The following is a 25035-nucleotide window of genomic DNA, read 5'->3' on the forward strand; positions in this document are numbered from 1 at the left end:
TTGGCGACCTCTCACAAATGCCTGTTTACAGAAAGTGGAAGGTCTGAAATATGACTGTGAACTTTTCCTCATCGACCTGCAACACGTTGACATGTCTCAGCTCCCCAGTTTTCATCAAAGCCTTTTGAATGCTTGGCAAGTCCTCGGAGTGCAACGTTTACAGGTATCACACGATGCCCAAAAGTTTGTACATGAGCCATTAGTTCGGAATCCTTTATTCTCTAGGATTTCAACCTCTAGGTCGTTTATGCATTGTTTCACCAGTGTTGGAATGAACAGAGTGTGAGACCTGTTGCATCCATCCTTGAATGCTTGGCGACCTGTAAGCTCACTTTCATCAAAAACTGGTGTTCGTTCTGCTTGTATTGTGGAAAATGTCTTGAAAGCAGTAATTCAAATCTTTCATAGACTAAACATCGGGTGGACTGGGGTGGATGAAGTGGTAGATTCATGTCTCTATTTCCCTGAACTTCAAATTGCCTCAAAAAAACAAGAGGGTGTGTTCTCCTCAAACTTGGAGGAAATTGGTGTGTTTCACGTCATGGGGAAAACGGCTATCTATAACATATGTCTGGAAGCATGTATACCTGGTTTTACAAAACTGTTGAAAAATCGGTGGAATGAGACCTTACCTGCTGGAGGTTTTTTAACTCCAGTGTGGAACAAAATGTATAGTTCTCCAACTCTTGGGAGAACTGGAAACCTGAATTGGAGACTCGCACATCAAGCCTTGGTCACACAGACATTACTCCATAAGTTTAATTCTTCTGTTCCAATTTCTTGACCTTTTTGTGATTTGATTGAAAATGTTGCCCACGTTTTCATTGAATGTAAGAAATTGGTACCCCTCTTTCTCTTCCTTCAACAGCTTTTCTATAAATTTAATTTTGTTTTTTTCCTTTCCAGTCTTTATTTATGGAATCGGGGTGGGGGGGGGGAATATAAAAGTAAACCAGTCCTCTCGTTTTTGTCTTTTCTGTTGGGGATTGCTAAACTGGCAATTTATAAAACCAGGAAAGCAAAATTGAAGGGGAAAAATGCAAATGTGCTTTTGTGCGTTAAAGGTATGTTTTGGCACGAGTAAAAATGGAGCAGGCTTATCTTTTGAGCCTGGATATTGTGGGTTATCAGTGGTACACTGATGAGGTTTTGAGTTTCTTTTCGTGAGGAATCTGTTTGTAAAAGTCTAAAGTACTTACACTTACTTTTTGCTTATATGTATTATTCTGTGGTGTTTTTGACATGAACAGACACCCTTGTTTGTATTGCTTTTGTTGAATTTATTTTTGCTGTAAAATTGTTTGGAATTGTTTTTATGGAGTGTGGTTTTTCTGGTGTGTTTCGATACTTTTATAACAAAAGCATACAAAAGTTTCTCTCTGTCTCCGTCTCCGTCTCTGTCTCTGTCTCTGTCTCTGTCTCTGTCTCTGTCTCTGTCTCTCTCTCTCTCTCTCTCTGTCTGTCTCTCTCTCTCTCTCTCTCTCTCTCTCTCTCTCTCTCTCTCTCTCTCTCTCTCTCTCTCTCTCTCTCTCTCTCTCTCTCTCTCTCTCTATCTCTCTCTATCTCTCTATCTCTCTCTATCTCTCTCTCTCTCGCCTGAGTTGGTGTGCTCCTTGGCATTACACCAACTCCCACTCCCTATAACGTGTTTTCAACTTCCGAACTTCAATGGCATCATTCCTTCCTTGCTCATCCCGCCCCCTGACACAATGTCCCACCATTCCCCTTAACCCCTGTGGTTTGTTCACCTCATCTCTTCTGTATAATCTTTCCTTTAACTCGACTCAGTGGTGTAATGGTCGGAGCATCCGCTCTGAGTTCACGGGAGGAGGTTCGTGGTTCACACTCTGCCTGAGTCATACCAAAGACTTCAAAATGGTACATGCTGCTTCCTTGCATGGCACTCATTATTGGAAAGGATAGAACAGACAAACAAGTGTAGGTTGACATCCATGGGGAGGAGGAAATTTATCTTTCATTGTTCCACTGAGGGGTGGAGAGAAAGGCAACATCATCATCATCAAAGATGGCATCATGGGAACTCGAGAGTTTTGGGAACTCCACGCTCAGTGGCTGTTTGTCTGAAAAGTAGATGTCAATGCTTCATGTATTTGTCTAAATCTTGATGTGTGATTTATGTATGCAGTAGCAGCAGCTCCATGATGAACCTTAGACCCTGTTAAAAAAACAAAAAAAATCCTCCCTCGATCTTTTGCTCTGATGAAGGGTAATGCTCGGAACGTCTTCTTTTTCCCAGGGTGGTAAACTTATACCTTCTTAAGTCCTTTTTGGGAAGATCCATTGTTTGTTGCCTTTTCCTTTGACGCTGTGTGTCACTATGTCTTTCCAAGATTCCTCAGTATTCCTCATTAATAAATGGATGGCCCACCAGTTAGCACACAACCCTCTGTAATCGATTGACTCAAGTCAATGTAGCTAAACTAAATGCATGTATTTAATGTGAAAATAGAGTAATTCACCTGTGCTCATCTGGTAGAACCAAGCAACCACTTTGAAGGCATGGATAACCCACAAAATATATAATGGAGAAGAAAGTAAATACCTATTTTGGGGGTTCAAAACCTCTCCTAAGACCCTGATTATTATTATTATTATTTTTAATGTTTTTAGCACGCCTGTTCGAAGAACAGAGAGCTATAGCGATACTCCCGGCGTGAGCGTGAGCGTGAAAATGTCAAAGTTTTTGGTGCAAGTTATTTCCTTTCTAATGTTTTTATCTACCACACTATTTTTTTACTGATTACAATATACAAATACATATATTGCTTTAAAATCATTTGGATCAGACTTCACTGCAATGCTTTATAAAAAATATTATTAGACTAGTTTTGTAATGCCGTGAACAAACTTTAGTCCATCACGGGTGATGAAGGTTGTGGTTAAGTTTCATTGAAATCATGTGTGTAGTTTCGGAGAAGAAGATTTGAGTGTTTACACACTGACTGACTGATTCATTGACTGACGGACATTCACTAACTGTTAATACCTCACCTGAGCTATGTTCCAGGTGAGCTAAAAATGAGATGTGCCTCAGACATGCACACGAGGCCAAATTATTTATTGCTGTGGCAATGTTCTCATTAATTTGTATTTGTGTGTGTTTGTGTCCCTTAGTACGCAGTATGGATGGTTCTTTGGATCACTTGGAATGCATTCCTCATTTGCTTCTACCTCGAAGTTGGTGGTTTATCAAAGGTAGGTCATTGTTTTTTGAAATTTGTTATTTCCGTGCACAGCTGGACAGTGAGAGGAGAATAGTTTTTAAAATGAAGAAAAAGGTTGAAATACATAAAGAAAAAAAAAACAATTCAATCCAATCCTATTTTTCGTACTCCAGTCAATTTTAATGTGAGCGGCTTGGTCGTGTGAGTGGGGAAAACCTTGTTACCTCTGCCTCTGAAGGTTTTTTAATCTCAAAATGGTATTGGATGGATTTGGACGAAACTTGGTGAACACGTTGGTTGTGTGATAATAACGAATCGATTCAATTTTGGTGAAGATCCAAATACGAGAATTTTTTAAGTGATTCTTCACCATTTGGAGACGTGGCCAAAAACGATATCTAGCATATCTCAAAAGGTCGTGGACGAATTATGACAAAACAAGGTGAATCATTTGGTGAGATAACAAGAACAAGTCGATTTGATTTTGCTTCATGTCCGGATCCATATCCGGCCTATCAGTGGGATACAAAAAGTAAACTGTTCAGCCTGGCGGAGGTATGCGCGCTACTTGGTCACATTCTAGAAAGCAAACCAAGCGGGTACCGGCCCTAAAATTTTCCAGAAAACTGCTGTGACGTAATCAAGGGAAAAATTATCAGCATGCAATGCATAATGGGTGCACAACTTGATTCAGATTCGCCAGAAAGTGAATTTGACGAATAATTTTCTTATCAGGAATCCTCAGATTATGACTATAGTCAAAATCATTATGTAGAAGGTGCTGTAAGACCATACATGTCAAGATGACGTGGCGGGTTACGTGATAGATGATCACCGTTCTTTGGGGGGCGGGGCCTTCATAAAACCAAACGTGATTTTTTTTTTGATTCTGTGGACCTTTATAGGGGAACCCAAATGGTCAAACCATTGTGATGCCAATCTATCCCTTGATATATTATAAAATAGATATGATCTCTCTTCTTCTGTTTTTTGTTTTTTGTATACCTCGTCGAGGCTCGTATGAGAGCTAAAAGATTTGGTTCATGTCCGGATCCATATCCGGCCTATCAGTGGGATACAAAAAGTGAACTGTTCAGCCTGGCGGAGGTATGCTCTCCACTGAGTCACATTCTAGATTTCTGATTTCTGAATTATAAAGTAGGTAAAATTGTGATTAATAGTAAAAATCTTCTTCTTCTTAAGATTAGCTGTGACGTCCCACCATGAATTATCCGTGATGTAATCAGCATCAAGAGTGCCACTTTCGTATTGTTTATACTTTACAGGTTACATTGTGGTATGATTTAACATGAGACGGTGAATATTTTTCAATTTTCCACAAGGATGCTGAGTCAATGTGTCCTTGGAGCTTATCATGGAGTACAGTAGTACTGCATGTAGAGGGATGATACGGGGGAAAAAAATGGCTGCCCATTCAAATGTGTACAGAATGATACGCTCATCAACTCCTATAAAGTGAAGTCGTGAGCATTTATAAGCCATACCTTTTATTGTCGAGCATTTTCTGAACTACCAAGACTTAAAAAGACACCAGAATACATCACTTAAGGGCCTCAAGGAGAGATCACTAAATCACTAATTTGTACTTTTTCTTCCACTCTAAAAACAATGTAAAACTGTAGCACGACCTACCTCAATAACTGCTGAAGCTATGATGGTGAATCCAACGCGAGGAAGTTACTTTGTCTCTGGGCCAGCGCACACAACCCAAAATTTTAAAATATATAAAACATTAATCATTTTATTATGAAAATATATCAAACATGAATGTGGACTCCACCAAACCAGGTGAGGATTGTGGGAGGGGGGAAAATGGACGGTGGACAGAACCATTCCAAAAACGATACATATCCAAACACCACCAAAATCAACTGAAATAAGTATTAAAACAATTTAATAACATAGATGGATTTAATCCACACCAAAAAAAAAATATATATATATATAACATGAAGCATTTCATTCTTTTTAAAACGATAATCGCATCGACATTTCCACACATGATAATATGTGGTAAACTATTGTACATAGTGGACTGAGCCAAAAGCCAGCATTGAAGGAGGGGGGAAGGAGGAGAATGTACCATAAGCCGAATTTAACAACATCGATGGATTTGACCCATAACAAAATATATAAAACATTAAGCATTTTATTACTTCAGAAACAAGGGGGAAAACAAAACATTTTTGAAAAAATGTAAAACCATAGAGGGATGACATCTCAAAAAAAAAAACAACCAAACAAGGTAGACACCACATTACGATGCCACAATAAAACACCACAATCCTCTTTTGGATTACCATCATGACATATTTTGACATTTTACTTTTGGTGTGGGCTTGTGATGGATGAAGAAGTATGAAGAATAACGAAGAAGAAAAATAACCATGAAGAACGATGCCGCAATACGACACCACAATGCTTTTCTGGTTTGGCATCACAAAATCTGTGTGATATTGTCACTGGCAAAATCGAAAATCGACACTGTCGGGCTTTTTTCGACACTTTGTGAATGGCAAAAAAATTTCAAAATGTTTTTTCCCTTCACATTAGGCTGTGATTAATGACTCTCAATGGTTTTCAGAAAAACAAAATTGTGTATTGGTTTCCCTTTAAGCTCCCATTCCTGCTAAAAGGAGTCCTTATGATTAAATGGGCACGACATTTTACAACTATGAAATTTTTGTTCCAAGTAAATCGATTTTCAGCTTTCCAACAGTACCACTTTTGTAACTCTACGGCAGCAAGAACCCTTAAGAATAAAGCGTGACGCACGCACACACACACACACACACACACACACACACACACACACACACACACACACACACACACACACACACACACACACACACACACACACACACACACACACACACACACACACACACACACACACACACACACACACACAACATGCTAGTTTTAGTATTAAATGTTCTGGTAGGCCTTGCATCACTCCAGTTCAACACCATGACTATTTCACAGTTAGGTCAACTGTGACTCACGTGCAATCATGGTTGAAAGTGTACACAATTAATGTGACTTTTCCATTTTGATCAGCAGTGTGTTTATCAATGACAGGTAGTGGACAAAAAATGGAAACACGAATGTAGAGTCACTTCATAGGGCGTTGGCCCACCAGGTGCGGTCAGTACGACCTGTATGTGCCGTCGTAGAGTCCACCAGCATCTGGAATTCTGCAGGAGAGATGCAGCACCGTTCTGCCACGAGAGAGTCAATCAACTCACACCTGTTTGATGGAGGTGGAAAACGCTATATCAGGCGTCGTTACAGAATCTATACGATAAGAGAGCCGTTTGTCTGTGTGTCACCATTTCTCTCAGAGATGGCTGAACAGATCTTCATCGAACTTTCAGGCATTTGTCAGTGAGTGCCAGGGAGTGTTTTAGACCAAAAAATATGTGAAAATTTTGAAGAAAAAAAAAAGTTCAATTTTTTTTGGGGGGGGGGGGTGGGGTTCTTTTTTTAATTGCTTGATTGTGCCAAAGCCTTTTTGATTAATGACAGTGGTGTGGTGGTGTTTTCCCACAGGGTGGGTGTATATGTCTATTGCTGTAGTAAGGTGAGCTGTGGTTTACCACTTCTTGCTTTTAGCTATGGCCGCTGGATAGCTCTGTGAGCGAAAACAAGGCCGATTGTGTAAGTCCTTCCTTCCGGTACATAGCCTCTACCCTTGCCAAGACTTTCAGACTACCTCCTCATGGTACACCACGTTAACAGTGCTCTTGAGGGCACTGGCTGAATGTCTGGAGGAGGAGGAATGTCGGAGTAAGTTGATACCCTCGAGGTGTAGTGTGGATTGTTCTCAGATGTGAAGATATGCTTTTGCATTCACCACTCCAACTTCGGCATGTGCAGCTCTTTAGCCTTGGCAGGCAGTCCACCTAGCATAAGGAAACTCTGATTGCAAATCCCCCTGCTGCCTTGTAGGGTACATCTCTTTAGACAAAGGCTAGGTCCACAGCTGAAATGGTGGTGGCGTCAGGAAGGACAGCCAGCCACAAAAACATGCCTCAAATATGCCTGTTGGCAAAATGGGGACCTGAGTTGTGTGCTTCCCCATCTGGGTTAGATGCTGTGGTGACAATGGGCAGTGTTGCTGCATTGTCCAAAGGGTACAGGGTGTGTGTCTTAACAGGTTGGCACTTACCGCCTAATAGTACAGGAGCCAGAACCCAGTCATAGTGTACTGGGAGGCTGCTCTATCAGCAGACAAAAATACTGCCCCATCTGCTTTAGTGCCATGTCGCGCATGGATGGGTGTCTCTGAAGTGGGCTGGGTTGGGTCACCCACGAGGCCACTGGCCTGCTGGTGTTACGGCATCATGTCATGTAAGCGCACTGATGTCTGGGGTTGCTGTGGTATATAACATGGATGGCGGCTTTTAGACTCAGGTTCCCTCACTTTCTTTTTCTTTGAAATATATGGCCGAACAAATTACAAATAGGAGCAAACCTGTCATGCATAAAGCACACACTTGGCATCACAAGATCGGTGTTAGAGTTGCTAGTCTGAATGTTGGTACTCTGCGTGATAGAGCTGATGAGATAGCGGAAACTTTGAGCCACAGAAGAGTGGATGTATGCTGTATGCAAGAAACAAGGTGGAGGGGAGGTGCTGCAAGAATGGTCACAGGTAGAATGATAGATATGAATTGTTTTGGATAGGTTGTGACTCTGGAACTGGTGGTGTTGGGATTATGGTGGCTGAGAAGTGGGTGGAGAAGGTGTTGGAGGTTAGGAGGGTAAATGCAAGAGTTATAGTCCAAAAGCTGTTGTTTGATAAGTGTATGTTTACAGTTGTATCAACATATGCCCCACAGATAGGATGAAGTGAGGAGGAGAAGATTGAGTTTTGAGACACACTTGTGCATGTTGTTTCAGGGATTTGTGAGAGAGAAGTTGTTGTGATCGGAGGGGATTTGAATAGACATGTTGAAACATTAGCAGAAGGATACGAGGATGTACATGGTGGGTCAGGTTTCGGAGTTAGAAACACTGAAGGTGTAAGAATACTTGAGTGTGGGGATGCTTTAGATATGGTCGTCTGCAACACAATGTTTAAGAAGAGGCCGAACAGACTGTTCACTTAGGAGTCAGGAGGTATAAAGAGCCAGATAGACTACTTTCTAGTTTGGAGATTAGATAGGAAGTTGGTTCAGGGTGAAAACAATAGGTGGAGAAGAATGTAGCTCACAACATTGGCTGCTTGTGTGTGATGTGAAGTTAAGTTGGAGCAGGGAAAAGAGGAAACCAAAATCACGCCCCAAGGAGAAGAGTATGAAAACTAAGATCAGAATGTAAAGGAACATTTCCATTGGGAACTTGTGGAAATGAGTCTTGGAAACCCTATGGTAGGTGAGGATATAGAGGGTTGTTGGAACTCTTTAAAAGATGGGCTGCTGCGTACTACTGAAAAGACATGCGACTGGTCGAAGGGCACAGCGAGACATGAGGCTACATGGTGGTGGAATAATGAGGTGGATATGGTAATTCAACAAAAAAGAAAATTGTTTAGGATTTGGAAAAAGGGAAGGGATAAAGAGGAATACTTAGTGGATAAACTTCGGGCAAGAAGGGAAGTTTACAAGACCAAAAAAATGAGTACAGGATTCACTTTGATATGTGATAAATAATGCAGAGTAGAGTGGAGATATTTAGGATAGCAAAGCAAATGATCAGTCAAAATCAGGATCTCATCGGAGAACAATGTGTGAAGGATGATATGGCACATGTACTGGTTGACCATGGGGAGATTAGAAATGCTTGGAGGAGTTACTATGAGCACCTGCTAAATGAGTTCCCTTGGAACAGGGATATTCTGGGGGCAGTGGAGCCGGTGCAGGGCCCACCACCTGAGATAAAGAATGAATGGGTGAGGAAAGCCATCAATGAAATGGGGAATGGTAAAGTGGCGAGCAGCAATGATATTGTCACAGAGATGCTGAAGGTATCTGGTGATATTGGAGTGAATTTAATCACTAAATTGATAAATGCAATTACAAGGGAAACATCTGTCCCAGATGACTGGTTGAAGAGTGTAATGGTGAATATTTATTAAGGGAAGGGTGATGCCTCAGTTCAGAGCAACTATAGGGATCTGAATTGCTGGACCATGGAATGAAAGTGGTCGAGAGAGCCATGGATAAATTGATAAGACAGAGTGTGAATATACATGAAATGCAATTTGGTTTCATGCCAGGAAGGGGCACGATGGAGGCAATTTTTATAGTTAGGCAATTACAGGAAAAATATCTGGGGAAGAATAAACAACTGGACTTTATATTTGTGGATTTGGAGAAGGCATTTGATAGGGTGCCTCAGGAAGTGGTGCAATGGTCCGTGAGAAAGTTACGTGTGGCGGATTTGTTAGTTATGGTGGTCATGGCAATGTATGATGGCCCGAAAACCTCTGTGAGGGGAAATGGAGTGCAGAGTGAGGATTTTTAAGTGAAAGTGGGTGTTTATCGGGTTCAGTCTTGAGCCCAATCCTGTTCGTCATGGTTCTTCAGGCTACATCACAGGAATTTAGAGGAGGCTCACTTTGGGAACTCCTGTTTCCTGATGACCGAGTGCTGATAGCCGACAGTGTGGAAGAGTTCATGGGTAAATATACGGTATGGAAGGAGGGTATGGAGGCCAGAGGACTGAAAGTGTATACAGCTAAAACGAATATACTGATGAGTGGTGCGGGAGAAGGAGGTGTGGAAAAAAAAAAGAGGGAGGTGGCCCTGTGCTGTCTGTAGAAAAGGTGTTTGTAACAATTCAATATTGTGTAAATCCTGCAATTGCTGGGTACAGTGGCATCCTGCAAGGTGTAGTGGCATCAGGGGTAGATGGCAGGTGGCACCTGACTTCAAATGTGCTGTTTTCGCAGGTAAACAAGTGACTCCAGTTTGGACTGAAAGGTTAGTTTATGGGGATATATCCCTGGCACGTGTAGATACATTCTGTTCCCTTGGTGATATGATTCGTGCAGGTGGTGGTGTGGAGGCAGCAGTGAATGCAAGAATTAGAAACAGTTGGAGGAAGTTTAGGGATTTGTTACCCCTATTGACATCGAAAGGGACCGCTCTCCGATTAAAGGGAAAACCTTATGCAGCTTGCGTTAGAAGCGTGATGTTGTATTGCAGTGAAACATGGGTAATCAAAAAGGAGGATGAATGGAGGTGTGAACGAAATGAAATGAGAATGGTGAGGTCGATGTGTGATGTGAAGGATAGGAAATCAAATGTGGAATTAAGAGATAGGTTAGGTATCGAAAGCATTAGTGAAGTTATGTGTAGGGGTCGATTGAGATGGTTTGGACATGTGGAAAGGATGTGGGCAGTTGTTTGAGGAGGTGTGTAGATATAAATGTGATTGGAAGGAGAGCTTGAGGCCGTCCAAGGAAAACATGGGATGTGTTGCTGAGAGATGATCTTAGAGTGAAAGGCCTAACAAGGGATCGTGCAGCCTGGAAAACAGCCATTAGGTGAACCACGGCTGACACATGCAAGCATGGAAACGGCCATAAGATGAAGATGATGACGATGACGATGATGATGATGATGATGATGATGATGATGATGATGATGATGATATTCAAGTGCACATACATATAAATAAATACAAAACAATGACCAGACATTTAAATACAAATTAACCTCTTCTGGAAGCAGTTGTAGTTGGGAGTACATCTTATTCCTGAACGGCCCCATATTTATATATCGGTGGCAAAATTAGCCCAGAAACATCAACAGTACATTCACCAGCATTCATTCGATGAACAATATCTATTTCCACTTATTAGGTCATACTTTAAGTCAATAATCTACTGGGTGTTTACAAAGTCCTGTTACCACCTCCACATAACATGATGAATATAATGAACACACAATAGGTATAAATGTAAACGATATACACACAAGAATTTTATAGTCATAAAAAACAAAATAGTGACATTAACTTGAAGATATACATACAAAACGTACCAGGGTAGATGATGATTTCAGCGACTTAAAGCGTCTCTTCCATCAGGTTTCCGGGTAGGAAGGTGTACGGATAGGGACACCCAGCAGGGTTAAAAACAAAACCTGTCAGAGGTGGGAGGAACTCCTTGTGAGCCAATGGCCATCCATATTTAGTGCCCATCTGTGTCTGTGGATGTCCCACAGCAGTTGGGTTTCTTTGTTTTTTAGAAGGTTGGTGGCAGGATTTGCACTCCAGCCACCGTAAAACACTTAATTCTGCAAAACTCACAAATGCAAAGAAAACTGAAAGCCCACTCCTAGGGAGTATCTCCTGTAGTGCTGCCCTTCGCATGGCAGCTTACCGGGTGACGGGATTGGGGCAAAGCCTTCGGGACCCCCATTCGTTGATGATAGGAAAAGCATGGGTTAACCTTCCCGTATCAGGTTGTGGTGGTGTGTGTCGGGGTGGTGCTGAGGTGGCATCCACCAGACGGCGGTGTCCTCTGGTTAACCTGAGGTGGTCCCTTCGGGTGCATGCCTGGAATGTCCTCACTCTAAGAGAGGATGATCACCTGTCTCTGCTATCATCCGAACTCAAGCGTTTGAACATCGGTATTGCAGCACTCTCTTGGTTAAGGAGACCGGATAGTGGCAAGATCATGGCGGGTGGTCACACTTACTATTGGTCTGGTCGCCCTGATAGTTACCATGCCCAAGGAGTTGCTGTAGCTGTGTCCAATAAGCTGACCCCAATGATAATTGAGGTAACACTGGCCAACGAACGTATTATGAGATCAAGGATTCGTCACTCCTTGGGTGTCGTTTCCCTGGTCTCTGTATATTCTCCGACTGAGGCTAGTGATCTCACCATGAAGGATGATACCACGCTCAAGTCTGTGGTTGATCAGTGCCCCTGGCAAGATGCTCTTCCAGTCTTGGGGGATTTAAATGCAATGACTGGCACTGATAGGGATGGTTATGAGACATGTGCTGGTTCTCATGGGTCTGGAACTGTGATCCAGAATAGCACGAGGTTCCATGACTTTGCAAGAAGTCATGGACTTAGGGTGGCTAGTTCATGGTTTCATCGCCCACAGGCTCATCGCTGGACTTGGTATTCCAACGCTGGTGCTGTGGCAAAGGAGATTGATCATGTGCTTGGTGATGGTCGCTGGAGGATGATCAACAACTGCAGGGTCTACCAGAGTGCTCAGTTCCTCAATATCGACCATAGCCTTGTTCTCACAACTCTGAAGTTTCAGCTTAAATCTGGGAGACTGGTACCTTCCCAGCTGAGCCTGCATGTTGGCAAGCTTAAGGATGAGAGGGTAGCTGAGGAGTTATTGAACAGGCTCATTGGGGATTTGGGACGTCTGGGTGCTTTGGGAAATCCTGAAGAGTCATAAAGTGCCTTCAAGACCACCATCCTTGTTGTTGCCGGTGGATGTTTTGGAACTCACTGTAGGGCGAAGAAAAATGTTGTCTCTCAAGGGACACTGGATACCATTGACCAGAGTCGCAGGGCCAGGCTGAATAGCAGAGCTGTCCTGTTCAGGGAGTTGAGGCGTAAAACTGTACATGCGTTCAGGGAAGACAAGGAGGCCTATGTGCGAGGAATCTGTGAGGGGGTCGAGCATCACCTGTGGTCAAGTGCTTTTTGTCCTGCTTATAGGGGAATTTGTGCATTGCATTACTTCATGCCTGTCCCTCAGTGTACTGCAGTTAGAGCAGAGGGTGGTGGGCTCTTGACAGAGACCGAAGTGAAGGCCGCTGCACCGTTTACTGTGAGCGGCTGTACAAGGCTGACCCACCACCTGTTGATTTGGATGTCAGGGGTGTTTCTATCCCGATTGCTGACCCTCCAATCAACTGTGATCCATATTCGTTTGTGGAAACACAGGCTGTGTTGAACCAGTTGAAATGGGGGTAAAGCTACTGGGATCTGTGGCATCCATGCTGAACTTCTCAAGGCTGTTGGAAGTACTGTATTTGTGTCATTGCATGCAGTTCTGTGCTGTCTGGAACACAGGCAGCATCCCACTCGCTGGAAGAGGGGCCTTGTTGTACCTTTCTAGAAAGGGAAGGGTGATCGCCAGGAATGCAACAACTACCGAGGCGTGACGCTGCTCTCAGTGCTGGGCAAGATCTTTGCTTGGATAATTCTTGATCGTGTTCGCTACCCTCTGCTTGTGCACCAGCACCCAGAAAAGTCAGGCTTTACACCAAAGACGTCAACAATTGACCGTATCCTTGTTCTTCGGGTCCTCACTGAACGCAGATGAGAGTTTCGGCAAGGGCTGCTTGCAGCTTATATTGATCTCTGCAAAACGTTCGATTCAGTGAATCGGGATGCCCTCTGGATGATTCTTGTTCTTTCTGGGGTGCCACCAAAACTGATCGATCTGATGTCTGAACTGTACGCTGGTACTGAGAGTGCTGTGCGGTTTGGTGGTTTCATCTTCGACTTATTTCCAATTGTTACTGGAGTTTGTCGGGGGTTCGTAATGGCCCCCCACACTTTTCAACACTTGTATGGACTGGAATCTGGGGTGGATGTCAGAGAGATCAAGCTGTGGTGCATCTTTTGGGTATGTCAAGATCTCTAACCTTGATTTTGCAGATGATGCAGTCATCTTTGCGGAGATTCTGGATATTTTTTGTGGGGCCTTCGAGGTGCTGAATGAGAAGTTGGAGCCGCTGGGATTATGGGTTTCCTGGGTCAAAACTAAGATCCAGGCTTTCAATGACATCTTGGATGCTGCTATCTTGTCTGTACCTGTTTGTGGTGAGGACGTTAAGGTCTCGGAGAGATTCACTTCCCTTGGCAGTGCTGGTCATGTCTCCACTGGCTGTGAGTCAGAGGTTATCAGACGTCTTGCTCGGGCCTGGGGAGTCATTGATTTACTGGATCATTGAATGTGGCGTTGTCAGCACCTGTGCAGGAGGACGAAAGTCCGAGTCTTCAGGTCCTTGTTGCTTCCAGTCTTGCTCTACAGATGTGAGACTTGGACTCTACCCCGGGATCTGAGATGGAGACTTAATTTCTTTGGTTCCAGGTCTCTTTGGAGAATCCTTGGCTATCGCTGGTCGGACTTTGTCTCCAATGAGCGGTTGCTGAGAAAGACTCAAATTAGATTTGTTACCTGCATAGTCCGTGAGCGTCAGCTGTGACTGTATGGACATGTGGCTCATTTTCTTGATGCTGATCCTGCTCACCAGATTCTCTCAGCAACGGAACCTCGTGAGTGGAGGAGGCCAATGGCCCGACCACATGCCTGGTGGTTGCAGCAGGTTGATCGGCATCTTAAGGAGATGGGGATGGGCCAGGCGTCTGCCTGGGGGGTGTCCAGACAGAGGTTCCTGGAGTACCGGAGGAAAGTGGACGCAGCGACGCGTTGCTGTGGTGCATGCTCCCATACCTGACCTGCCCTGTTAGATGGTGATTATGGGAGTTACTGGGACTTTTTAACCACACAGTACAGTACAGTACATTTTCTATGTGCAAAGTTGATTTTGCAATCTCTTGGTTTCGGGTCTTATGTTCACTTGACAATTACAATTCCACAGGGTTTCCACAAATCTCTCAGGATTGTGAGTTGGACAGGTGATGAGCCATTTTAAAATGACAAGACTGAGAAGGCCTTCACATGTGGATAACGTCAGTATCATGCTCATATTACCATTGGACAACGTCACGTGCTCTAGATGAAGGCATTGGGGTCTCCTCTTGCAGCCATGCTGGCCATAATTATAGGCAAACAGGCCTGTGTATAATTTTTCGACATAACTGGAAGCATACTGGGATGATACTTGCTGAGTAAACACATGGGCCACACCTGTGTAGAAGCCATTGCTTGGTGTCCCTTATTTACCAAGGTGTTTCCATTTTTTGTCCACCACCTGTATGTTTTCATTATTGCTTACAAAATGGATCATCAGTATTCAAATCAAATCGTTCATCCTTTAATAGGCATAAGGAAGCTTTTGGCTGGTTGCTGTTGCTCCCATAACCCCCCGAATGCATCAAGGACTAATGAATGTTTAATCACTGAAAATTATTCTTTGGACTGGTTGATACTCCGTGATTGGGTTCCGTCATCAAAATAACCCAAAACCAGGGCAGAACTTTAGAATTTAGCCAGTACCAGCACATATTGGCCTATTCTTTTTGAAAGGTGCAATGGAGTCTTTAATCTTAACAAGTTAATATTAACATTCCAAAGAGCCAGGTAAGACATCCTTCCAAGGACCATGCACTTATTGATGCAATGCCTTGCCTGCAAACCCTTGCCTGGATGACGTTTACAAACGGGATGGGAATTGAACCCAGAAGAGATGGCTCAAAGACAAGTATGTCATCACCATGCTATCTTGTTGGCCCTTTTTGGCCAATGTAATGGCCAAAATCCAGCCTTTGTCCTCTTAAAAGCGTTCTCATTAATTTAATGCACATGAAATATGAACTAATTAACCTTCGAAACTTTGTCACACACTTTACCCAGATTCAGTCAGCCCATTTGCCATATCTGTGATTTTGCATTTACTTTACTGTATAGCACCGGAAACTACAAGTGCATTAAGCACTTAGGAATTAGAATGGCTTTAAGAACTTCAAATAATAAGTAAAAACAGCATCAGAACCTGCCAACGCTTCACTCACTTAGATAAGCCGGAGAGCAATTAACAGGTAATTCTGATGCTTGTGTCAAGGATTTTTTGGATCAATGGAATACTGTGGTGAAATCACAGCATGTGTTGTGTATGCTGAGAGCCTACCACTCACTTTCTTTTCCTCTCATCCATTTCAAGAGCAAGTCACTAATCCGAGCGTGAAGAAGACCTTGAATTATAGATCGGAGTACTTCTTGACAATGCACTTGTCAAAACATTACTGTAAAGCCTCTTTACTTTACAGAAAACATTATGGTCGATGATGAGTACCTATATGTATGTTTTTGTTTTTTTGGTCAAATTCACAGACATGGTGGGTATCTCATTTGAGGAAGTCAATGATGCCTTCATGAAAAAACAAAGCATACATTTTAATTTTAAGATGAACAAACACATAAAACACAAATACTGCATTTTGTCCAGTGCACTGTTACCTTTGAAATACCGTGTGAATACTTGATGATATATATTGATGAAATTTTAAAACACGAATCATAATTCAAGCTCACCTAATCAAATAAATTCCATATAAAGATATATATATATATATATATATATATATATATATATATATATATATATATATATATATATATATATATATATATATATATATATATATATATATATATATATATATATATATATACACATACACACACAAGCCGGTAGGCGACGAGGGATCCGCTAGGATCGAATCGCTGGATACGATGCTTTTCATTCTGACCGATCCACCGACGAAGATTCATTGCCAAGACGTATTGGTTCACATACAATTGTTCCTCTGCCTGGCAAGATTTTTCCTATTGCGTATTTTGCCAACTGGCACTCCTCATAGAAAATGACGGTAAATAGACACCCTATTTTTGAAGGACTACCATTTGAAAAATAATCGGTTTGCTGGTTTGTGCTGTGGAGCCTCACGTTGCAGACACACACACACACACACACACACACACACACACACACACACACACACACACACACACACACACACACACACACACACACACACACACACACACACACACACACACACACACACACACACACACAACCCGATAAACTTCTCTCAATGCTCTTGTTTGACCACACCTCCTGAGCCACACAATATTTTTCATAAGCCACGCCCACTTTCCTATGCCACTCCCACTTTAAATAATAAATAATTGGAGGTGGCGTGTGGGTCGTGGAATCGTTTACGGTAAATAAATAAATAATTGGAGGTGGTGTGTGGGTCGTGGAATCGTTTTCAGGAAATAAATAAATAATTGAAGGTGGTGAGTGGATCGTGGAATTGTTTTCGGTAAATAAATAAATAATTGAAGGTGGTGTGTGGGTCGTGGAATCGTTTTCGGTAAATAAATAAATAATTGAAGGTGGTGTGTGGGTCGTGGAATCGTTTTCGGTAAATAAATAAACATATTATTAGAAATCCACAAAGACAGAAATGCCGGTGATTCCATTTATTTTGGATCCTTTTCACTTTGGTCAATAACGCTTGGATCGAGCAGAGATCGAAGGTGGAACGACGGTGTCGTTCCTCACAAACACTGTATACACACTTTAAATGACGGTAAATAGACACCCGATTTTTGAACGACTACCATTTGAAAAATAAAACCTCAATCAAAAATCGGCTCGAATAAAATTTTCTAAATATCTCGAAGTGTTTAATTCTGAAGTCTCGTTTCTCTACATTCAAAACTGAAGGACAAGTATTGCAAATACTGTACGCGGTTTTTCGGCCGCTGCACAGCAACGGGTGGTTGCGAGGCCACGAAATTCAAACACGCACATTCCCAGACCATATGGCAACTGTTGGCGAAGTTTCATCGAAATCGGTTCGCTGGTTCGTGCTGTGGAGCCTCGCGTTTTGCGCGCGAGCGCGCGCACACACACACACACACACACACACACACACACTGAAAACCCGACAAAAAGGGATATCTAGCATATATAGGGAATCCAATGTACATATATACTAATAAATGTCAGTGTGTGTCTGTCTGTCTGTCTATCTCCTCCATAGCTCCAAAATCATGAAACCTTGCGGCCCCAAACTTTGCGTGCATACTAAGGGAACTCCACGTTGGTGCATGAATGAAAACTGGGTGTTTGGACTAATTTAAACACCCCTTTTGAGGATAATTTAGGGGGTGCTCATCACGAAAAACCAAAATAAGCCTTAAGGGGCTGTCACACCTTGATGTTTTAGCCAGCGTGTGGCAAGGTCTCAAAATGTATGTAAAACGTTGGCGTACGCTGAACTATTGATGTTTTTTTTTTAAAGTTTTGAGCGTATAATAACGTGTTGGACGTATGCATAACGTATTAGTAACGAACACAGAACGTTTTAATCACAAATAGATAACTTATACCAACGAATGCTGAGCATGTTGTCGGCGTTCACAACCTATGCCCAATGATAGTCTAACTTATGCATAGCGCGTGGCAGCGTATCGCCGACGATCACGTGGCATAGGCTATTAATAGGTTGCGGCTCGACGATTCAAATCATAACCGCACTAGACATCGAAGTGTGAAGCCGCTGTCACACCTTGACGTTTTAGCCAGCGTATGCCGACGTATGAAAAATTTGCCGAACCAAGCTGGCACATGTCGAATACGTGATGGGTAAGTTTTGTATACGTGAGTACGTCGAGAAATTTTCAGCATGTTGAAAATTTCTCGACGTATGACACACGTTCCGCATACGCTGACATAAGTTGTAGGCACGCTACGCGATTGTTGACACACGTCGACACACGTTACTTGTACGTTACTCGTAAGTCGAAACACGTCAAGGTAATGGTTAGCATCAGTGTTCCAGACTCCCTGTTTTTTTTTCTTTCTTCGGTATGACGTTGATGTTGACACTTCGATTTCTAGTGCGGTTATGATTTATATCGTTGAGCGGCAGCCTATTAATTATATTATATTATAACCGCACTAGAAATTGAAGTGTCAACATCACCGTGATACCGAAGAAAGAAAAAAAAAACAGGGAGTCTGGAACACTGACGCTAACCATTACCTTGACGTGTTTCGACTTCTGAGTAACGTACAAGTAACTTGTGTGGACGTGTGTCAACGATCGCGTAACGTGCCTACAACACGTTACTCACAGGTTAGAAATAAGTTTTGGGTACGCTAAACATTACCTCGACGTGTTTCGACTTATGAGTAACTTACAACTAACGTGTGTCGACGTGTGGCAAAGATCGTGTAACGTGCCTACAACTTATGGCCAAGTGTATGTGGAACGTGTGAGTCATACGCTGGCATACGTCGAAAAATTTCAAGCATGGAAAATTTGTCTAACACCTCGGCAAATAAAGACGTATGGCAGCGAACTACGAAAAAAAGCCAGCGTACTACGACGTATGCCAGCGTGCTCTTAAAGTATACAAACTTACCCATAACGTATTCGACGTGTGCCAGCGTTTTAGCCAAATTTTGCATACGTCAGGCATACGCTGGCTAAATCGTCAAGGTGTGACAGGGCCTTTACCAAGATGGCAGCGAGCCATCTTGGTCAGCCCTCTGTCAGCTTGCAAGAGTCTGAGGCCGCCACATTTTTTTCCCTGCTCAACAATGCCTTGATTTGGAACAGGCTGCAATGATTTCTTAACGATAAAGTTTTTTTTCTTTCTTTTCATTTTCCTCATTGATATCATCGAATGCCTGATCATCATACCTACAAATCGATAGATACATTGCAATGCTTATAAATGCCCAGAGAAGCCAGCGTTTGTGGCTTCGTTTAATCTCCACACATGCCATATGCTCGAGAATCTCTTAATTTCAGCAGAATTTCAAAATTTAAACTTCTTTTTGGACTGCAGCAGTAGTCCCGACTACTGACTACAGCAATTAGTTCAATTCATGCATAACTTGAGCATCTTCGGGTGCATGGTGTTTATATCGGTGATTGGTAATCGCTTGCCAAGCCAGCCATTCCCTAACAAGCATTTTGTTGGAGTGCTTGCTTGAGTGCTTAAGCCACTTGGCAAGCACTCACCAAGCTGCTTGGTTTTTGTTTCAAAACAACTTGAAGTAAGACCCGTCGCTTCGTTGACAGGAATACCATTCTTTGCGTAATTGCTAAAAAACGGAATAAAAATTAACTTTCACCCTTTAAAAATTATGCAAATAAATTATTGAAATATCAGCTGCTTTTTCGCATCCTTTTCTCACCTATGTTGCAAGTTGAGTGACCTGCTTTGTGATGCTTTAAAAGGCAGTGTATGATGAGTGTTTTCTGAATCGAATCGTAATGAGAAATGGGATTGAATGAGACTCACCTTATTCTAAGTGAAGAAGAAGATGAAGGAGGAAGAGATTTTCTGCCAGGTTTTATACAGAACAGAGCAGTTAAAAAGAAAATGTTGCTGTTTGGGTGTGTTTTATCGCCCCCGTAATGCCCTGGTATACTGCCTAACCTCCCCTCATGCTTCTTTCCCTTGCCCGTATGCTGCCTTCATTCCCCTTTTGCAGCCTTCCCTCACCCTCCCCTCACGCTGCCTTCCCCTCCCCTTATGCTGCCTTCCCCTCCCCTCACACGTCCTTCCCCTTCCCTCACACTTCCTTCCCCTCCCCTCATGCTTCCTTCCCCTCCCCTCACACTGCCTTCCCCTCACACTTCCTTCCACTACCCTCACACGTCCTTCCCCTTCCCTCACACGTCCTTCCCCTCCCCTCACACTTGATTCTCCTCCCCTCACACTTCCTTCCCCTCCCCTCACACTTCCTTCCCCTCACACTTCCTTCCACTCCCCTCACACTTCCTTCCCCTCCCCTCACGCTGCCTACCCCTCACGCTGCCTTCCCCTCCCCTCATGCTTCCTTCCCCTCCCCTCATGCTTCCTTCCCCTCCCCTCACGCTGCCTTCCCCTCCCCTCACGCTGCCTTCCCCTCCCCTCACGCTGCCTTCCCCTCCCCTCACAGTCCTTCCCCTCCCCTCATGCTTCCTTCCCCTCCCCTCATGCTTCCTTCCCCTCCCCTCATGCTTCCTTCCCCTCCCCTCACACTGCCTTCCCCTCCCCTCACACTTGATTCCCCTTCCCTCACACTTCCTTCCCCTCCCCTCACGCTGCCTTCCCTCCCCTCCCGCTTCCTTCCCCTCCCCTCATGCTGCCTTCCCCTGCCCTCACACTTCCTTCCCCTCCCCTTATGCTGCCTTCCCTTCCTTCCCCTTTCACTGCCTTCCCTTCCCTCCCCTTTTCACTGCCTTCCCTTCCCTCCCCTCTTGCTGCTTTTCCTTCCATTCCCCTCCCCTCACACTATCCTTCTCCCAAACCCACTCCACCACCATACAACTCTCTGGAGGTCGCGGTGAGGAAGGTGTGTCAAAGAACGTACGAATTGGACAAATGAAAGCTGGGGGGTTTTTTGTTCGGAGTCAGAACTGCTGCTTAGATCAATTCCACAATTCATCTCAGGTTAAGAGATTCTACACTCCAGAGCTTATTGTGTGTGTGTAAATTAAATAATGGCAGGAACACTGGCGCGGCTTCTTCGACGATTGAAGGAAAACGCCCTTACTTCCCTTCCCCTTCTCCTTCCCTCACATAATTTCTCCTTCGTTGTGGCCACACCTGATTGGTGGAGCCTCGTAATAGTGGCATTGCGCCTGGGAGGAGCAAAGTGTGGTGGGTGGGGGGGGGGGAGCTTCGAGAAGCCTAGAGAAGCTTCAAAACTTTCCTTTATTCACTTGAGAAGTTCCGCCGCTCTGCTATAACCCCGACACTTGCACTCTTTATGAGGCATGTAGTTAATGTGAAAGAGATGGAGCGTGTGTGTTGTGAGATGTCGAGGACAGAGAAGCTAGAGCGGGTGAAAAGAACAGGAACTTATACTAAATCACACTTGCAACATGTTTTTATCCCATGTAGACAATCTAACTTAATTGATAAACAGAATAGTAAGATATGATGTCTATAATAAGAGTGAAGTGAAATGTGATATTAAATATGTCGCTATTATGTCTAGATGGGAACGTTGTCCTGCCCTATTGTTTATTTCTAAAACCGCCACACTTTTTGACCTATTTTTATGTTCTATCCTTTTGAATCTGTCGTTTGTGTTCTTCGAAAGCATCTGTGAAGCCTGGACACGACACTTTTGGCGGAAAAATGGTTGTGCACCTACCGTCACATTAATTACCTTGGAGTGTTTTGAGTCACAGGTCTCGAAGGGTTGCTCCACCCCCAGACTTGGTTCTGGAGTCAGCTGTAGAGAGGAGTTTGTTTCCAGGAACCGGCTGAAAAGCCAGCAGTTCCCAGAATAGGCCGTGTCATTTTGCCAGACTGTCCTGCAACACCACACCCACACTCAACCAGCCCCCCCCCCTCACCCTTATCTCCTCTCTGTGTGCTCCCAAGCCACGGGACAGTGCTCTGACTGAACTGTGAGGGGTCTGACCTGTATTATGATCAGCAGTGCTACGCTGGCACGGCTTGGGGATTTCTGTCTTGTCTGTCTCTCTATCTATCTCCTTTGGTGAGCTTGATCAGCCCCTAAGGCATAAATAGTGGAGGAATCCCATTTGTCTTGATTTCAAGGACATGTATCGTTAGGTAATTGGGTAACTGGTTTATTACTTCCACCACTGGAAGTGGATGGAAGTTATGCTTTCACTCTTGTTTGTTTGTCTTTGAGCAGGATATCTCAAAAAGTTGTGGATGGATTCAGATGAACCTTGGTGGACAGGTTGGGTGTGTTACGGGGATGGATTGGTTAATTTTTGGTGAAGATCCGGATCTAGATCCGAGAATTTTTAAGGGATTATTCACCATTGAGTGTTGGGGGCAAAAACGATACATGACATGATATCTCAAAAAGTTACAGACGGATGATGACAAAAGTTGGTGGATGAGTTGGCTAGGTGAAGAGAACAAGCCGATTGGATTTTGGTTCATGTCTGAATCCAGATCCGGCCTATCAGTGGGATACAAAACATAAACAGTTCAGCCTGGCGGAGGCATGTGCTCAACTGAGTGCTGTTCGAGTTTATTATGTATTGATTGTATAGTGTTGGCATCATTTATTTTTGTACATTGTTTGTTGTATTCCCTGCCCATGTTCATTGTTTCTTTTAATGAATACATTTGGTGTCTGGGTTTATTTTGGTCGTTGTGGTTCTTCTGAGGTGCTCAATTATTACCCACTTTGAGGGTAATTGGTTGCGGTAATCAACGCCGTACCGCCGGTGAGCACCAGCCGTCCTCCGGCTCACTCGACTCAATTGGTATGGGGCATTGGTGCTTAATCAGCATAGAGTTTGGTTGACTTGACGGGTCCAACGGGGAAGGTCATGGAAATCAAAGCCTGTGACTTCCCGGAATCGCAGACTCAACTGGCCTCTGCAGTCATGATTAAAAGGACTTGTTGAACTCGTCAAAACAAAATTTATTGTAACCATTAAGGATGGAAAATAATATCTAGTCAGTGTCCACCACGAGCTGCCACACACTGGTGCGCTTTTAAAATAGCACTTTCCATTACGGAGATTAAAGCTTCATGTGTTATGGCATTAACTTCTGTCCTTTTGTTACCCCTTAAATCCTCTTGTGTCCATAGCTTGTTAATGTACACTCCTTTCAGTAACCTCACAAAAAGAAGTCTGCTGCTGACAAATCTGAGGATCGTTGAGGCCAGTTTATGTTTCCATATTGAGAAACGACCCTGTTTGGGACCAGTTCATCCAACATTGCCATTGTCATTCTTGCTATATGACAGGTGGCTCCATCTTGTTGAAACCACAATTCCCTTTGATTAATTTCCTGCAACAATGATCTTTTTTTTGTATGTCTGGTTGAAGCTCGTAAGAAGTGAAGGAAGTTTTGAATCATGTCATGGTAGTTTTTGCCACTCGCTGTTAGAGTTTCACCTTCATCATCCTCAAAAAAGTATGGACCAGTGATTCTACTTGCCATAATTCCACACCACACTGGAACATGTTGAGGGTCCAGTGCATGCTGGTGCACAATCCGTGGATTTGCTGAAGCCCACACCTGACAGCTGTGTTTGTTAATGAAACCATTCAAATGAAAATGAGCTTCATCACTCAGCAAGTGAGAAATTAGACCTTCATCTTCAGTAACAACTTCCAGCAGTTTTGTAAAAAATGACATGTGAGTTTCAAAATCAGTCGGAAGGATTTCTTGTACAAACTGTACTTTGTCATGCATCTTAAAGAGGTTTCAGCATCTCCGAGTTCCATTGAACATCTCTTGGTTGATCTTTGTGTGCTTCTCAAAACACTATCATGTGCACACTCATTGCTTCCTTGTGTTCTTCCATACCGTGGTTTATCAGTTACTGTTCCATGTTCCCGAAATCTTAAAACACACCTACGGATGACGTGTTCAGAAGGAGCAGCATTAGCACGAAGTTCTCGGTATGCTTTTTTAGCTGCAATTGAATCCTTGTTCTTGAAGAAAGGTTCGACAAGAAGAGAAAACTGTTGGATTGTCCACCTGTTCATCCTGAAAATTTGAACCCTGAATCTTTAATCTGAAAAAATATATTGATTTTCATAAATGCTTGAGAAAATATGACAATATGAAGTCCTTGCACTTCTTTTGATGGACCGTGGACATACATTGTATTAATTGTTCAGGTGTAATTCAGTCAAGGATGAGATTTTATTTTATTCCTGTTTATTACATGAGCATCGTACCCGCCCTACAGGCGACCTTCTTCCAAGCATGCAACATGCTCTTCTGATGCATACCTTTATTTAGGTGGTGTATAGGCAACTGACAGCTCTGTATAAAGGCCCAAAATAACTTTGGTTATGTGCATGAAGCAAAAACATACCCACTGCTTATAAGTCAAAACACCTCATGGTACTGCAAAACGTGGGGACAGGAGTACTGTACTGTAAATGGTTGGGACTTACTGTATAATACCCGATATAATAATATAATACCCACCTGGAGGCGACGCTACATGATATACATTTACAAAGAGAATTTGCATTGTGGAAAGGCACAGATTGGGGGATGGGAAAAAAATATTTCAAAGGCCTTGAATATCCCTTGGAGCACAGTCAAGACAATCATTAAGAAGTAGAAGGTGTATGGTACCACCAAGACCCTGCGGAGATCGGGCCATCCCACCAAACTGGATGACCAAGCAAGGAGGAGACTGATCAGAGAGACCACCAAGAGGCC

At 43.3% G+C, this 25035-nt stretch overlaps 1 protein-coding gene across 6 annotated transcripts in view; it reads left to right on the plus strand.

The window, feature by feature from the left end:
- Positions 1-25035, plus strand: part of LOC147026370 (sodium/potassium-transporting ATPase subunit beta-1-interacting protein 3-like) — a 298816-nt gene that overhangs the window by 205988 nt on the left and 67793 nt on the right. For all 6 annotated transcript variants that reach the window (XM_085881744.1, XM_085881745.1, XM_085881746.1 and 3 more), the window contains one exon: positions 3136-3216. In XM_085881744.1, coding sequence (XP_085737870.1) covers positions 3136-3216 — 81 coding nt within the window. The remainder of the gene's footprint in view (positions 1-3135; positions 3217-25035) is intronic.

This window comes from Eptatretus burgeri, chromosome 5, assembly GCF_056783735.1.
Source record: "Eptatretus burgeri isolate ZD-2024b chromosome 5, Ebu_testis_v1, whole genome shotgun sequence".
Taxonomy (NCBI): domain Eukaryota; kingdom Metazoa; phylum Chordata; class Myxini; order Myxiniformes; family Myxinidae; genus Eptatretus; species Eptatretus burgeri.